This window comes from Onychomys torridus, chromosome 2, assembly GCF_903995425.1.
Source record: "Onychomys torridus chromosome 2, mOncTor1.1, whole genome shotgun sequence".
NCBI lineage: Eukaryota > Metazoa > Chordata > Mammalia > Rodentia > Cricetidae > Onychomys > Onychomys torridus.
Genome location: NC_050444.1, coordinates 123,738,148 through 123,754,748, shown reverse-complemented (window position 1 = coordinate 123,754,748; position 16,601 = coordinate 123,738,148). Strand labels below are relative to the sequence as shown.

Here is a 16,601-nt window from a genome sequence, read left to right as displayed (position 1 = left end):
GCCCGGCCCCTTTCGCTCCCGGCATCCCCTGCACGGGAAAAGATGGCGGCGTCCAGGTAGAGGTCTTGTGGAGACTGGATCGGTATGGCGTTGGCGTCCGGGCCCGCTCTGCGGGCGCTCACTGGCTCTGGGAGGCTCGGCCTCGGTGGCTGCGGGGCCCCGAAACGCGGGGCGTACGAGTGGGGCGTGCGCTCCACGCGGAAGCCCGAGCCTCGCCCCCTGGACAGGGTGTACGAGATCCCGGGTCTGGAGCCCATTACCTACGAGGGGAAGATGCACTTCGTCCCGGGGCTGGCTCGGCCGATCTTCCCGCCGTGGGAGCGCGGCTGGAATGATCCACGGTTCCACCGGGCGCCCCCGATCCCCAAGCAGCCTCTGTACAAGGACCAGCCCTGCTACATATTCCACCAGCGCTGCCGACTCCTTGAGGGTGAGGCCACAGGACAAACGGGAAGGAGACCCTGTTCTCTCTTCAGCAGTAACCCCCCGACCCTGGGGAGAGTCAAGAAACCGAGGAGTGACACCCACCTTCTAAGAATTCTCAGGATCAAGTGGGATGTAAAAGGCAATGTTGGGAGAGGGAGCAATGGAGAATTTGAGTGTTTCCAGGGTTATCTCATTTCTAGGGTCGCCAACTGTAACAGAGAGGAAGTGATTTGCTTATACATGCGTGGAAAGGTGATAGTTAAAGGGACTCTAGCCAGCCTGGGCCTAGCAAACATGGCTCTGGCAGGCTTTGCCCTTCTCTCTCATTCCCGCTACCTTGCTAAAAACCATTAGATTACATTCCTAAAGCTAAACCCTAAGATCTAGTCCCTTATTTGTCCTCTTCCTCCTCTTGAGGCTGACCATCAAGGTCCAGCTATCAAAGTATTGAAGCCCAGCAATCAAAAGCCCCCCCCCCCCATTTGGCTCACCTAGTTAACGTGTCCAATTAAAATTAAACACCTAACATCCTAACACGGGGTTTCCTTCTTTACCTTTATAAGCTGCCATTTTCCTGTGTGCCGCGGGTCGGTCTCCTCGAACCAGAGGCAGTCCTTTGTCCCACTCTGGGACAAATGCCTCTTCCCCCTCTCCTTGTTCCCTTCCCCTGCTCCCTTGTCCTCTATCTCCTGTCTTTGTCTCTTATTGCTTGCCCTTTATTTGCACAAAGCAAATAAATCTCCTTTGTGCTGACAACTTTGTCTTGGGGGTCCTGAGCTGATACTTTTCCTTTCAATAGTGAAGCAGGGTCTCCAACACTAGTTTCCCAGGTCAATGTCTTTTGTTAAAAGTCTAGGATGTGTTTTCAAGGAAAGAGATTTGCACACAAAAGTCTACTCACTTAGGGGCCTGTCACTCTTTAAGAACAGATCAAAATGTCTTGAGCCAAAACCTGTCTGCTTCTCAGTATCATCAGGAATTATTTTTGAGATTGATTAATTAAGAATGCCTTTCTTCATTCTTCAAACTTTCATCTTTGCCCAGATCAGGATGAGCATAGGGCAGATCCGACAAGCAAAAGCAATTGGGTTATGTGGGAGCAGTATTTTCCCAAGGATAGCTAGGAACAAAAGAGATCTGGCAGGGCTTGGGGGCTAACAGAACCAATCATAAGTTTGGAAAAACTGATGGCCATAGGGCAGCCTCCTAAAATGCCCATTCCTCTACCTGCAAGCTGAGTTTTCTAGCTGTTAACCACTTTCAGTGGACTCAGAAGGTGCTGGGAAGGGTCTCATGCAACATGACCCCTTTGAGTGACCCTGGTAGTGGATGCCAAGTGGATGTGTTTTAGAAGTTAAGATTGTACTCATTAAACTAGTCTGAAAATGTATCTTCTGTCCTATACTTTCAAAAGTCATAGAGAGGTCTTATAAAATTACAACAAAGCCTTGCAAAAAGCCTGAGAAGCCAATGTAGGTTATGGAGAGACTGTGGACTTTAGGGTAGACAAGCTCAGGTTCTACTTTGTCAACTTAAAGATAAGTGACTTGAAGCAAACCCCCCAATCTTGTCCAAGTTTCCCCTTTCATGACATGAAATTCCATCTAACTTATGGAGAGGTTCATTACACAGAAGTGATGTTCAGTAAATGGCAGTTCTGAGATTGCTGTCAATACATATCACAGAGCTGGAGTCAGCTAATTAAGCAGCTCCCTGTTTTTATAAATAAAGTTTTACTGGAATACAATGTGTGCACATGTAAATTATTGCCCATAGCTGCTCTTGTGCACCAGTGGCAGAACTGAGTTGCTGTGATGGACTCAGACCTAATATGAGGTAAGTTTGGTATGCATGGGAGTTTTCCTAGTCAAGGTTAGGATGTGGGTTACCAGAAGGGACTTTAAGTGAAGGGCTGGTCCACTGAACTAGTCTCACGCTTTGATTCATTTGCCTGGAGGGAGTCAGCAGGGGTCTCAGCAGTCTTGAGCATGGTTTGACACCCCCCCCCCCCCCCCATGGCAGGCACTCAGTCCCATAATCAGTTCTCACCACCTTGGAGTAGATTGTCATTCCTGAAGTGCTCTTGATGTCTCAAAACAAACCCAGCCCTCTCTTGAGATGGCCTTTTCTCCGTGGTCCTACCCAGTCAGCATGAGCATCTCTTCCTGAACTCTCTCTCTCTCTCTCTTTGTTTTGTTATGATTGTCCCAAAGGTATGAAGCAGGCTCTCTGGCTAACTAAGACCAAGTTAATAGAAGGCCTGCCCAAGAAAGTGCTAAGTCTTGTTGATGATCCAAGAAATTACATAGAGAACCAAGAAGAACGTGTTCTGAATGTCATCTCTCATGCCCGTCTCTGGCATTCCACTGAGGACATCCCCAAGAGAGAGAGCTACTGGTGAGTTTCCCCCAATAAGATAGATTTTCAACTGAGGAGTGTGGAGTTACATACTGCTTTAAGTCTTCAAATGTCATTTCCCCCAGCCCAGTCATTGTGAACAGCCTCATACAGCTGTGTAAATCCCAGATTTTCAAGCACCCTTCTCTGGCCAGGCGGATGTCTGCTCAAAACTACTCCGTAGCCACCACCTGGAATCGAGGTTAGTGATCCTATATACCCGAAGGCCTTGCTGGGTTTTGGTTTTGTTTTTCAGTTTGGTTTTGTGTAATCTCTCTGTTGTCCTCAGCCCCACCCCCAGATCTCATCCCTCTCATCCTGCTCCTGCTGCATACTGTCAGGTTCAGACACACCCTTTATGGGGTCTCACTCCGCAAGGCTAGCCTCAGACCTGGGATCCTCTAGTCTGCACCGCCGTGCCCAGCTTCTCGTTTCTGTTTTGAACCGCTTCTGAGACTTCATTCAACCATTGACAGCAGTCCATATCTGTTGAGTGCCCACAGTATGCTTGGGAGAGTTTAAATGCCAAAGACAAGGAACTAATACAACACAGTGATCTCCACCCTCACCACACTCAGCAGCTGTCTCTCCCTTTCCATACTCCTGCACCCTCCCACAGCCATGTTAGCATAGCTGCTGGAGGGGTTCTTTCTTCCTTATGTGTCCCCTTGTTTGAAACCCAGAGCCATCATTTATCACGGGCTGTCCACCTTGTTCTAGTATTATCCCTATTCTGGGGCTCCCTTCCCGTGTGCCTGAGTTGGTCACTTACAGCTTTTGATATCCAGCTTTCCCACTGTCTGCCTTTGCCCGTGCTGTGTGCTAGGCAGTGCATGCTGGCTTCAGACAGGAGTGTCGTCCAGGTGTTCTAAGTGATGGCCTTGTGGAGGGAGGCATCCGGCTGTGGCACACTTGGGACTTGGGCTGTCTGTTTGATCAGGTTTCCTCATCTCCCCCTTTGCATATGGACTTCTGGCAAGGAGTCAGCCTGGCAGAGGTAATGGCACCACTAAGGAAATTAGTGCACCTCATTAATGGAGAGTACTTGTTGGCCCGTTGTCAAGTATTACCTCTAATTAAACTGCCCCATTTTGAGCTGTCACTGGAGGAGGGATGTGGAGGGAATTGAATTAGAAACCACACTAGAGGGATCTGCGGGAGAACCTAAAACCCAAGGTTAGGAGAGGTCTAGGCACATTTGTGTGAGGAAACAGGAAATGCCTTAGGAAACTAATCTTGAGGTGCAATTACTGCAGAAGTTAGCCATCTGCAGATGTAGCGTCCATTTTTTACGTATCTTGGGACACTGCCTGCTAATTAAATGGCAGTGCCATTGACCAAACCAGTTTCTGATCTTACAACAGTCCTGATCCATCACCTTCACACTGAGCTTTTACTCTCTCTGAAACCCAGGCACCTGCAGGGAGGGGGTGGTGCCCCTCAGAGCCACTCAGGATGCTGACAACAGTCTTTCTAAACACGTTTTGTCAGGCGGCGTGTGGCTTCCCATGGGAACAATGCAGACACCATTTCCACATTTTCACAACAAGCTCACTGGTTGGTTCTCTGTGAGTGTCTCCTTTGACCATCTGCATCCCCATGTAGAATACACGCCAGTCCAGCTCACCCGAGGGGCTTTCATCTGTCTGGCTTTTCTCACTCTTGTTAAGAAGAATCCGGCCCTTTGCCTGGGTCTGAAAATCCCCCGCCTTCCCCTGCTCACAGGACTTCTCTTGCCATGTCTCTTGCCCTCCAGTGGCATGTTCCAGTCACCCTGGTTTGTTCCTCTGTGCTTTTGCTTGCTAGTCTTCATTTTCAGTGCCTGACAGACTCCTACCTGGAGACAGTGGGGTGTTGAGCAGTGTCTGAAGACAGTGTTAATGGTCGTGACTTAGATGGCGTGAGTGGGGATGGAGATGGAACTCCAGTGGCCAGAAGCCAGGGCTGCTGCTCAGTGCTTACGTGAACAGTACAGCCCTCTCGAAGAATTAGCTGATCCCAGTAAGAGACCAGCTCTCTCCTTCTTCAGATACCTTTGTTGTTTTTGAGGCAGTCTCACTGGAGTCCTGACTGGCCTTGAACTCACTGAAATGCACCTGCCTCTGTCTCCCGATTTTAAGGTTTTGCTTCCTTGAGGAGGCGCCCAGGGCTTTTCAGAGGGCTGTGTTTGCATTTGGCTAATGCCTTCCTTAGCACACTCGCTTCCTGGGGGCTCCTTGAGAGCAAAGGGCAATTCTGCTCTGTTTTGGGGTTCCTGGTTTGGAGCTGGTACTTGGGAAGATACAGGATGCCCAGGAGTCAGTAGCCTCGGGGTTTATCAGGAGAGTACCCAGGGAATAGAATGTTCTAGTTCCTCACCCTCCCAGGCTGACGGTTAATGTTCTAATGCTGTGTGTGTGTTCTGTGAGCAGGCAGGTCATCTAAAAACCCTGTAGCAGACTTGGACTTGAGGTTTGGGAGGATGAAGGCCTCACACTTTGAGGGCTGTAAAAAGACCAGGTTAGACTAATCATCTTCCCCCCATGTTAGAGTCTCTTCTCCTTCAGGTCCGAGGTACTAGTGGTACCATACTGAGTGCCAAGGACCCTCTGCCCACCATTGCCTCCAGAGAGGAAGTGGAAGCGACCAGAAGTCACGTTCTGGAAACCTTCTATCCCGTCTCTCCGACCATTGATCTTCAGGAGTGCCATGTTTATGATGTGAAAGATGACACAGGTAAGGATCAAGGCCTTCGGATTTTAGGGGACAGAGATGAGGAATGTGCGTTTTAGTTAGTTTTTTAAAACAAGAGTGTCATATTAGTGGTTCTCATTATTTATTAACCACAGTCGATTCTTCAGCCCCAGCTGACCTTTTTAAATAATTTATTTAATTTTATGTGCATTGGTATGAGGGTGTCAGATCCCCTGGAACTGGAGTCACAGACAGTTGTGGGCTGCCATGTGGGTGCTAGAAATTGAACCTGGGTCCTCTGAAAGAGCAGCCAGTGCTCTTAACCTCTGAGCCATCTCTGTACCCCTATTTAATTTTTTAAGGGAAAGGATATACTATAGTTGTGGGTGCTTGGCACCACAGATGCGTTTATCTTCTTCTGGAAGTTATGTGGCAGTCCATGCTTCCTAAGTCTGACTCTTCTGCCATTCATGTTAGGAATCACTTCCCCCCAGAAGTGCTGAACTCTCAGTCTCAATCAGGGACTTTTCAGTTACCTTCCCACAGCCCCTGAGTCACCCTGGATCTTGACACATCTCTGTGCTGGAATGTGAATGATTTTCCTCTCTGGTTCCCCTCTACACTGTGAGCACCTCACAGGCAGCACAGGCTCCACATGGGCTCTCCCTGCTTTCTGTGTAGATCTTAGTGTGAATGTTTGCTGGGTGTCCGTGGCCGCATGGAGCAGCCTAGAGGACCGAGGCTTGCAGGAAAGTCCTGTCTGTTTTAGCACTCTTCTGGATTTCAGAGCCCATGTCCTCTGTCTCTTTCTCCTTCCTCTTTGCCCACATTCACTGATTCCAGGCACTTATTCTAGAAGCACTGCGCCCACCAGAGATTTACTCATAGCCACTCAGAAATGTTCATGACGTGACGGTATCATGTCTGAAGCGAACAGGTGCTAAGCTGAAGTTGTTAAGTGTGAGGCAAGTCATTCGTTACTAATCTAGAGTGCGGACGTCTGTCGTCTTCAGTACGGCCACAGCTTTAGTTATCCATGGTTTGGTCTCACTGTCATCTGTGCACTTGGATGGAGTTAGAGTGTGTGTAGGAAGCACCTGCTACAGGTTGGCAAGCATTTTCTGTGATGAGCCAAATGGTAACATTTAAAGCGTTCTGGGTTTTATAGAGCACCTCTGGCTTCTGTCTCAGCTCCTCAGTAGCCATCCATAGATCTGTGAGCACGATTATGTACTAATGTCTCCTTCAGGTCTTTAGTACCTGCCCTGAGCCATGGTCAGGAGTACTCTCCTGAGGCTCTGTGGCAGGCTGGTCAGTCTGCGTCTCCTCACTCCTCCTGTCTCTTCTCTTGCAGGATTCGGGGAGGGCTATCCTTACCCCCATCCCCACACCTTGTATGTCCTGGAAAAGGCCAATTTACGGCCACACCGCTTTCTTCCGGAACAGCTAAGAGCCAAGATGCTCCTGTTTGCTTTTGCGAATGCCCTAGCTCAGGCTAGGCTCCTTTATGGGGTATGTGTGTGAGAAGAGCCTAGAACTGCTTTCTGTGGGCTTGGCCTCCTACTGTAAAGACTACTCCCAGGAAGACTGGAACAGGGAGGAGGCTCAGGAAAATGCAGTTCTGCTTGACTTGTAGCAACCAGCTGTCCTCTCCTGGGGTCCAGACACAGCGGTCCTTGGTGTCATTTAGAACTCCACTCTCCAGTATGCCAGGCTCTCAGGGAACTAATCGCTTCACCCTGCCATTTCCAACAGGCAGTGTGCAGAGAGGGGGGAACAAGGCACACCCTCTTCGGGAGCCTATGCTTGTCTGCTCTCAGGGTCAGAACTGGAGCACATGGCATCGTCAGGAAGCCCAGGAAGTGAGGCCAGGCAGTGCTCTCTCAGTTTGGGTGGCCTTCAGGGGTACATGATGCCACTTGGTAGTGGCCCTCAATACTAAGAGGAAGTCCCAAGACCTAAATGGTGTAGAATGGAGACTGAGTGGTTGTCACAGAAAGCTGTCTAGAAGATGGGGAAAAGGCCTGGTTGTGGGTAGGAGTGGGAACATGGGGCGTATTTCTGAGAGCTCCTGCTGTTCTCCCAGGTCTCAATTAGAACCTAAGGCCCACGGTCCTCTTGGAAGTGAGGGAGTTGGGATTTCCATCCACCCGCCTGGTGTAGATACTGGCAGGTTGGGTGTGGTTGACTGCATGAGTGGGGAGTAGAATGAACTGAATTGAGCACCTGACACATCTCACATGTTACATCAGTGGTTCTCCAAATACAGTCCTGGAGGAGCAATAGGACCTTATCAGAGCTTGATGAACATGTACTTCACTGACCCACTGAGTGGGAGGTCCTGAGTGGGGCCCAGCAGTCAGCAGTTGAGCCTTCTGGGTAAGGTTGGTGCAAGCTTGAGTTTGGGAACTCTGCACTGAAGTTGGAGAGCTACTCACGTGGTTTGCTCTTTGGAACAACCTGTGTGGCAGGTGCTGTTACCCTCACTTTATAGATGAAGAGACAGGCTCGGGAAGGCTAATTTATGTTTCTGATCTTATAGCTGAGAACCTGGAGTGGTCTGGGAATATAGTTCAGTGGTAGAGCACCTCCCTAGCATGTGTAAGTCCCCAGGTTCCATCCCCAGCATGGTAAGAAATAGAACCAGAGAGATTAGCAACTGGTGTCTTCATGTGGCCTCCTTAACATCTTAAGAGTCGTGGGCAGACAGTGGGCAGCTGCTGCAGTCCTGTTTCTTCACTGTATACTTCCTAAACTCTCTGCAAGATGAGGTAAATCACCACTAACCCACAACTAATGAGTGGGAAAGCAGAGGTTGATCTGTGATTCCTACAGCTTCAAAAGGATGTGCTGCCCCCAGTTTGGGCAAAGAAAGGAAGCAGCCACATGCCATGTCCCAGGGCCACAGGCTCAGTGTGCTCTCTGCCAGCTGTTGCCAGAAAGGCCTAGGTAACAGTGCTGGCTGATTGCCACCCAGTTAGATAGGAGAAGCAGCCTCCTCCACCATCTCCAGGTGCAAATTATTCCTGGGGCTGTGAGGTTGAGCAGTTATGGGACGAGCCTCCATGTAAAAGGTAAAATTGCTGAGAAATTTATGTACTACCTGCAGTTTTATTGATCTGTAGAGGGAGATAAGAGTCAATACTGAATCTCAGCTACCACTTACAGGTACTTCTCTTTATTTATTTCTCATGCAGCTAAGAACAGGTATTTCTAAGACCAACAGCCCTGGAGGGGCCCACACTTGGGACTTCCATTAGCTAGTCCTAAAGTCAGGTGAGCCCTGGGGGGGCAAGGCAGCAGCATTTTTTGCATCAGGGGTGCCCTGATTTTTGTGGCTGGACTGTGGGATCTTTGGCCAGTAGCAGTCTGGATCATTACAAAGTATGCAAAGGCAGGCCATAGAGTTACCCAAACAAGAACACTTAAGAGCCAGGTGGCGGCGGCGCACGCCTTTAAACCCAGCACTTGGGAGGCAGAGGCAGGCAGATCTCTGAGTTTGAGGGCAGCCAGGATTACACAGGGAAACGCTCTCTCAAAACAAAACAAAACAAAATAATAACAAACAAACAAATTCACTTAAGAATGAAAGAGGCATTGTTGTCAGGTACACTGGGACACCAGGTGCAGCCTGGACAGCAATCTTACCTGATGTAGCTCACGCCTCAGGGTGGCCTTGAACAAACATCTCCAAACCTTAGCTTCTGTCTGTGAAGCAGGAATCTATGAAAACAAGCAGGGTGTCTGGACTTGGGTAAGCTCCCGTAACTCCTGAGTGTCATTACTGTTACCATAAGATCAGTACAGGCCCTGGCTGTGACATGCCTGGAGTACACCTTCCAGGACTGTGACAGGTTGCAGTAAGCAAATGAAACTCAGCTGACTGACTGCAATATAGACAGTCAGCTTCCAGGAGTACCCAGTGATGCCAGGCCTTCAGGAGCAAGGCAGATTTGACTGCAGACAGGTCAGTTTCCCGTGCTGAGTCTGTCTCCTCATCTTGTCAGATGGAGTGGAGACTGAGTGACAGCTCTTATCATAAGCCTTTGATAGCTGACCTTACTGTTGTCCTGTTGGGTAAGGCAGAGGTTTGGGGATTCCCCCCCATTAACCTCTGACTCGCCTGAACTTGAGGGTTTGCCCAGTAACTGCCAGTCAGCAGTGGGAGTTAGTACTGGAGTTGAGGAGCAGGTTTCTGGGGCCTTGAGGCAGAGAAGGCCAGACTAGGTGAGGAGAGGCCTGGCTGGGTTGGAGGGGGCCTGGCTGGGTTGGGGAAGGCCTGGCTGTGTAGATGTTTGGGCGCCGTGGCTGGGTGGTGGGGAGGCTGGCTGTGGACTGTTGAACTCCTCATCCTGCCTTACCTGCCCTGAGGTGAAGTCAAAAAGGAAGCAGATAGGTGTTAAAGGTGGGGTCGGGTGCCTGGAGTGTCCTCTCCTGCTGCAGAGTTTGTTCGCCTGTCCACTTTCCTTAGGATGCCACCCAGGTCTTGGAGCGGCCCATAGTTGTACAGAGCGTGGGCACTGATGGCCGTGTCTTCCAGTTCCTTGTGTTGCAGCTGAACACCACAGATCTGGCCTCTAATGAGGGCATCAAGAATTTGGTATGGATGGACTCAGACCAGCTCCTTTACCGGCACTTCTGGTGTCGCCCAGTCATCAAAAAGAAGGTAGTGGTGGTAAGTCCAGCTTCCTCAAGCCTGGTGATTACGGCAGGCCTTGACTTGTCCATCCAGAGTGAGCCTCAGTTGGGCCTGCTCTGGCAGGAGGGGCTTCAGGAACCGAACACCCACATCTGCCTGCCCTTCTCTTTGGTTCTTGCTGTGGGAGACTGTCCCTGGGTCCACTCCCCTATGATCATCAGTGTCTTTTACGGCACAGTCATGCAGCCTTGTGGATATCGCTGAAGGCAGGCTTGGAGCACTGGAGTCACTGTCAGCCATAGGGATCTCCTCCTGTGACCCTGTCCCTGCTGCACGTGGGGTTCAGCTGATGTCCAGCAGCTGTCTGTGCAGTGGCAGTGATGGCATTAAACCCCTCAGGCTAGGATGCAGCGAGAAGCACTCTGAGGATGTGAGGGCAGGACACAGGTGCTGTGGGGTCCTGGACCCACTATGTTCCACACAGGCTATGTGCAGACTGGCTCAGTGGAGTTGAGTGGCCTTCACATTTTGAGTCAGTTCTGTGGTGACTCCTTCAGCCTGTCAGAGTTCCTTGAAATGCTATGTGAGTCTGGACCCTCACTGGCCTCAGCCTCCCTGTCTCCTGCAGCCCCAGCCACCCGCCAGTCACATGTTAGTGAAGCTCCTTCCTGTCTTCAGGCTCTTCTCCTAGAGTGTGAACGCAGCGGCAGGCCTGTTGGTCAGGGATCTCCCTTAACCCTCCAGTTCCATTTCCTGCCTCTGCACCCCACCACCATGGGCTTGGGTGCTCATCTTGCCTTGGCCCTTCCTGTCCTCGTGTGTGCCCTCGTGTGTACCCTGTGCTATTGTCTGCCCTCTTTAAACCTCCTCCTCTTCCTTTGCTTCCCGGCTCGCTCTGCTTGCCCTTCACATGTGAAAGTCAGTGAGGCAGTCACACACACAAAGGCCCTTAGTCTCTTGGTATTGCTTCTGTACTGAGGTCTGTCACCTCTGCTTGTCAGTATTTAAACACCTGACTGGAGTTTCTTGAGGACAGGGTCCAGATCTGCATCCCTCCTGGGCCTCCAGCAGTGAGCACAAGCCCAGCACAGTGAGAGCAGGGGCCTGCAAGCCTGTCTAGAAATCCCAGCACAGTGAGAGCAGGGGCCTGCAAGCCTGTCTAGAAAGCCCAGCACAGTGAGAGCAGGGGCCTGCAAACCTGTCTAGAAAGCCCAGCACAGTGAGAGCAGGGGCCTGCAAACCTGTCTAGAAAGCCCAGCACAGTGAGAGCAGGGGCCTGCAAGCCTGTCTAGAAAGCCCAGCACAGTGAGAGCAGGAGCCTGCAAACCTGTCTAGAAAGCCCAGCACAGTGAGAGCAGGGGCCTGCAAGCCTGTCTAGAAAGCCCAGTACAGTGAGAGCAGGGGCCTGCAAGCCTGTCTAGAAAGCCCAGCACAGTGAGAGCAGGGGCCTGCAAACCTGTCTAGAAAGCCCAGCACAGTGAGAGCAGGAGCCTGCAAACCTGTCTAGAAAGCCCAGCACAGTGAGAGCAGGGGCCTGCAAACCTGTCTAGAAAGCCCAGCACAGTGGGAGCAGGGGCCTGCAAACCTGTCTAGAAAGCCCAGCACAGTGAGAGCAGGGGCCTGCAAGCCTGTCTAGAAAGCCCAGCACAGTGAGAGCAGGGGCCTGTAAACCTGTCTAGAAAGCCCAGCACAGTGAGAGCAGGGGCCTGTAAACCTGTGTAGAATGGGAAGCTCTTGTCACTTGCTTAGGGTTGGAATGAGGGGACTTAGGGAGCTGATGGGTGACATAAACCCTCAGCATATCTACAGTACCAGCTCCTCGGTGTCCTTGGTCACAGGAAGGTGATGTGGGAGAAAAATAGTGATTCGCCGGGCACTGACAAGTCACAGAAGAGTGAACTGTCTTGTTTTTTGTTGTGAAACCTGGTAGCAGGATCCTAATGGTCTGTGTTCTTTCCAGGAACCCGTTGGGCCTGTCGATTTCCAGCCAGAGACGTTCAGGAAGTTTTTGGCTCTGTACTTGCATGGTGCTGTGTGAACTTGTGCGGCCTGACACCCCACCTTCCTGCCTCTGAAGAGCTCGCATCCTAGGAAGGTGGTGCCTGGGCCTGGGCAAGCCTCCTACTCCATCTCAGTCTGTGGTCTTGCTGGTAATAAAGAGTCTTTGTATTGCACTGGTGCCTGTGTTGGTGTGAGGTTGTCTGAACTACTGTATGTAGACCATGCCTTGTGCCTCCTTGCCTCTTACAATGCAGGCCCTGGAGCAGCTGGGCTTTGGACTCCGATGAGCCATGCCTGAGTTCCGGTTTCCTCATCTGAACCCTGAGGTTAAAATCCTCTCCCTTGGAGGTTTCGGCTGCCCCCCTCCCCTCCCCACTTTGTTTTCAGACAGAGTGTTGCCCTGTGCTGCCTTGCCTTGAAATTGCCATCCTCTGACCTTAGCATGGTGTACTGGATTTCAGGCCTGTGCCCTCTCACCCTGTCCCTTCTTGTTTTTTGTTTTGTGTTCTTTTAGTACTGGGTATTTAACCTATGAAAGGTACTGTACCACTGAGCCACATCCCTGCCCCCCTTTCTAATTTTGAAGATTCTAGCTATGAGTCTGTCTTGCCTGCCTCATGGCAGGTACTATAAATGTGTGCTAAGTTCTTATGGAAAAATTTCCTTTAAATGTATACAGGTGTTTTGTCTGTCTTGTATGTATGTGTATCCGTGAGTGGCTAGTGCCCAAAGAAGCCAGAAGACAGGGTCAGATCCCTCAGAACTGGAGTTACAGCTGGTTGAGAGCTGCCGAGTGGGTGCTGGGAATTGATCCTGGCTTGTCTGGAAGAGCAGCCACTGGTCTTAACTGCTGCGTTATTTAAAGTGTACCCACACCTCTTAGAGACTTAGAGGCTCTGAAGAGAATATTCATTGTAGATTCCTAGTTTCCTGCTCAGTTGATGAGTTTCCTGGGTCAGCTGCCCTCCGAATAACATCCAGTCCTACTTGACATTGTGCCTTGTGCACAACAGGGTAGTTGTATAGCAAATGCCACTGTCATAGTCAGGAAAAGTATTGCCCGGTGAGTGTGTGGAAGTTCTCTTTCCCTAAAATGAGAACCCACACTCTCACAGCTGACAATCTGAGTCAGCTTCCCCAGTGTACACCTGGGGACAGAGACCTGTGTGTAGATGTTTGCAGAGAAAGTTGGCCCAGTGCCTGTGGGAGCACAGGTCAATGCAGTAGAGAGCCGGAGCTTGCCCAGTGCATCTGTGATCACACCTGAGGCCTCAGTTGGGTCCACAAAACTCAAGAGCCACATTGCTCACACATGGGTGAGCCTGTCTACAGGGACTTTTCACTTGTCACAGATCATTGGGTAACTGCCACTCCCACAGAGGGCAAGGCCTTGGGTGAGGTGGCTCTGTTGGCTGTGAATACTCAGGCTTCCGATGGGAAGAACACGGAGAGGCCTTGGAGCTAGGGAATATCCCACAGTGTCAGCACCGGGCCCAGTCTGTCCTACTCCAGGCTATGCTCTTCCTTCACAGCTAACTGCAGGGCTGTGGGTCTGGGGGAGATGTGGGCGAGAGGGGTCACCAGGAAGAAGATGGAGAGAGAACCTGGTGTGTCAGGTGCCTGGGAACAGGGAGCATGAGGGGGTTGGAATGGAGGTTGGGGTGGCTCATGAGACCTTGAGCACCAAGTACCTTGGACTTTCCAAGGGAGGTAGATGGTCTGGCCTGGGCTTCAGGTGAGCCTTGTTACCAGTTTGATATTTTCTTGAAGGATGAAAACAAAAGGTGAAGATCGAGGGACTTTAGAAAAGAACAAAAGTGATCACTCCCCCCCGAGCAACCCCTAGCCTTCTCTCAAGGTGTCAATCAGCCTGTTTTCCACATGTCAAGATGTGAGTGTGCTAAGCACACAACTGTGTATGCTTAGTGTCCTCTTTGCACACTTACCTAGTCTTGGGAGTCTCAGGGTCCGCCACACTGGCATGGACAGCATACCCTACTTCTGGGGCTGCAGTTGGGGTTGTAGATGGCCATACAGGTTGGTCCCGGGGATTAGTCATATGAGATGTGGCACCAAGCATCTCTGCTCGTGGCTCCCAGTCCACTTTGGCCAGCGTAGCCATCGGGTAAGTCGTTGGCAGTGGAATTGCTGTGTCAGAGGCAGTTTCTTCAACACTGGTGGAAGCAGAGGATGAATTGGCAGATGACTGAGAAGGCCGGTTGGAGGCCACTATGGTAATCCTCCACACGCCGCAGTGATGGCTGGAAGCCCAGGGTGGCCCAAGTCCTATCGGGCCTGGCTTGTTGCTGGTGAAGAGGGTGAGACGAACAGCCTGAGTGAGGGCTAGAGGCCCTCAGTAAGCACAGTTAGCCCCTGACCTTGCAACCTGAGCTCTGAGGGTTGGCCAGCATTACAGCCACACTCCGTGTTCCCCAGAGTGAGGACCTCCTGCCTGGCCATGGTCCTGTCATAAGGACCCAGAGCCCACAGCACACACAAGCCAAACTGAACACAGCTTCTCTACTGACGCAGGAGGAATGGTGGGCATCCCCACCCCCATAGAGATGGGGAAACTGAGGAGGCTAAAAGACCCACAGTTTACTGAGCTAGAAAGTTCCTATGTGGTGACAAGTGCCACCTCTACAGAGATGAACTCCCAAATCCCCTGTGCCCAACTGCCTTGTCTCTTCTGCTCCCTCCTCCCCCCAGTTTTTGGAGACAGGGTTTCTCTGTGTTACAGTTCTGACTGTCCTAGAACACACTCTGTTGACAGGCTGGCCTTGAACTCACAGAGATCTGCCTACCTTTGCCTCCCAAGTCCTGGGATTAAAGGCATGTGCCACCACCGCTGGGCTACTTTATTTATTTTTATTTATTTTATTTTATTATGTTTTTCGAGACAGGGTTTCTCTGTGTAGCTTTGCACCTTTCCTGGAACTCACTTGGTAGCCCAGGCTGGCCTTGAACTCACAGAGATCCACCTGGCTCTGCCAAGTGCTGGGATTAAAGGCGTGCGCCACCATCGCTGGGCTACTTTGCTTTTTTTATAGGGTGACATTATGTCTGTGTGACTCAGGGCCTAAGGACAGGTGCCTAGCTGTGCAGCGAGTCTGAAGGAAGGAAGAAGTCCATGTTGGGGGAGGAAAGGGATACAGAGTCACACTTAGCATGAACTACCCACAGGACTGTAAGCAACAGGCTTGGGGCCAAAATGACATTCTCATAGTGAGCCTGACCGTGCTCAATCCATTAAAAAGCTCATTCCTGCTGAGAGTGGAGATGGACTCCTGTAACCCAAATACTCAGGAGGTGGAAGCAGGGAGATCAGAGGTTCATGGTCATCCTTGCCTACATTGGGATTCCTGCCCAGCCTGGGCTAAATGAATCTTTATTTCAAAAATAAATACTTTATTTATTTGAAAGGAAAGGTTGGCTCAATTCAGTCTCCAAGGGACTTACGTCTGCTCTAGGAGGAAGCCATTCCCTACAGCCACAGGTATCCAGCTGCCCCACGTTCTCTTCTGCAGAGTGAGAACAATGCCCCTGTCCACAGGCTTTCACCTTTGAATTAGGTGGGCTGCATCTGACCAGGCTTCCCTCAGGGCTGTTTGGAGTTTTAGAAGCCCCAGCTGGAAGAGGTTCACTTTCTGCCCACGGTGGCCCTTGGCAGGTGGTGGCCAGAGGCCTGGTGATTTCACTTGGAGGACTGTGTCTCTCACTCACGCCTTGTAGGCCCAAGGCTGGAAGATGCTGCACAGGGTCAGCTCAGACTCTTACTCAAGTTGAGTCCCCTGAAGCAGGCACAGGACCTGATGGTGTCAGACTGTCCCTTTGATATGCCCACATGAATACTGACGGTCACCTGGTGTGGGGAACCTGAACACCCCCCACCCCCCCCCCCCCCACCCCGAACTCATAGAGACATGTATTTCCTTCCAGTTAACAGTCAACTGCAGTGTGTGCTCCTCAGATGTCAAGTTCCTAGCCACTTGATCTCTCTCAGAATAGTTTACCGAGTGTCTAGTATGTGCCAGACCTGAGCAAGCCTGTGGACATTGAGCAGACAAAACAGGTCCTGCAGCCACCGTATTTACATTCCTGCATAGAACTGTCCTACATTGAGGCAAGACAGTATGACCTTGGCCCACAGCAGCTACTGGCCACTGCCTGGTAGAAGGGAAAATCTTGAGGGAGGCACCCCTAGGGACATACTTGCAGCTGGGGATGTTAGCACTGATCCCCCAGGCTAGGGAGGCCACACTAACAGGCCCTATGTGTCAACGACACAGGGTAAAGGCCTTAATGGATGGTAAGGCAAAGCGGGACAGTGTATGGAGCCAGTGTGAGCTCTGAGAGCTGGAGCAGCCCCATGCAGAGACACTGGCCCTCTCCCCATAGAATTTGCAGAATCGTACCTGGGCATCTTTGCCAAAAGAGGAAGTGCAATGACTGGGTAGCCAAGCCT

The 16,601-nt window shown here is 51.0% G+C and overlaps 1 protein-coding gene across 1 annotated transcript; it reads left to right on the top strand.

Annotated features, from left to right (window-relative positions):
* The first annotated feature begins 15 nt into the window (after nucleotides 1–15).
* Mrpl37 (mitochondrial ribosomal protein L37) lies at nucleotides 16–12,309 on the top strand. Its single transcript, XM_036179467.1, has 7 exons — nucleotides 16–430; nucleotides 2,640–2,823; nucleotides 2,910–3,025; nucleotides 5,353–5,538; nucleotides 6,851–7,008; nucleotides 9,968–10,171; nucleotides 12,096–12,309. The coding sequence occupies exons 1-7, from the start codon at nucleotides 85–87 to the stop codon at nucleotides 12,171–12,173; spliced, it is 1,272 nt and encodes a 423-aa protein (XP_036035360.1). The 5' UTR covers nucleotides 16–84; the 3' UTR covers nucleotides 12,174–12,309.
* Nucleotides 12,310–16,601: the final 4,292 nt, after the last annotated feature.

Bases quoted from the DNA above. Each gene is read 5' to 3' on its own strand.
- Mrpl37 (XM_036179467.1), top strand. From the start codon at position 85: ATGGCGTTGGCGTCCGGGCCCGCTCTGCGGGCGCTCACTGGCTCTGGG. The intron at 3,026-5,352 runs GTTAGTGATCCT...CCCCCATGTTAG, and splicing joins AGCCACCACCTGGAATCGAG to AGTCTCTTCTCCTTCAGGTC. The intron at 7,009-9,967 runs GTATGTGTGTGA...CACTTTCCTTAG, and splicing joins AGGCTAGGCTCCTTTATGGG to GATGCCACCCAGGTCTTGGA.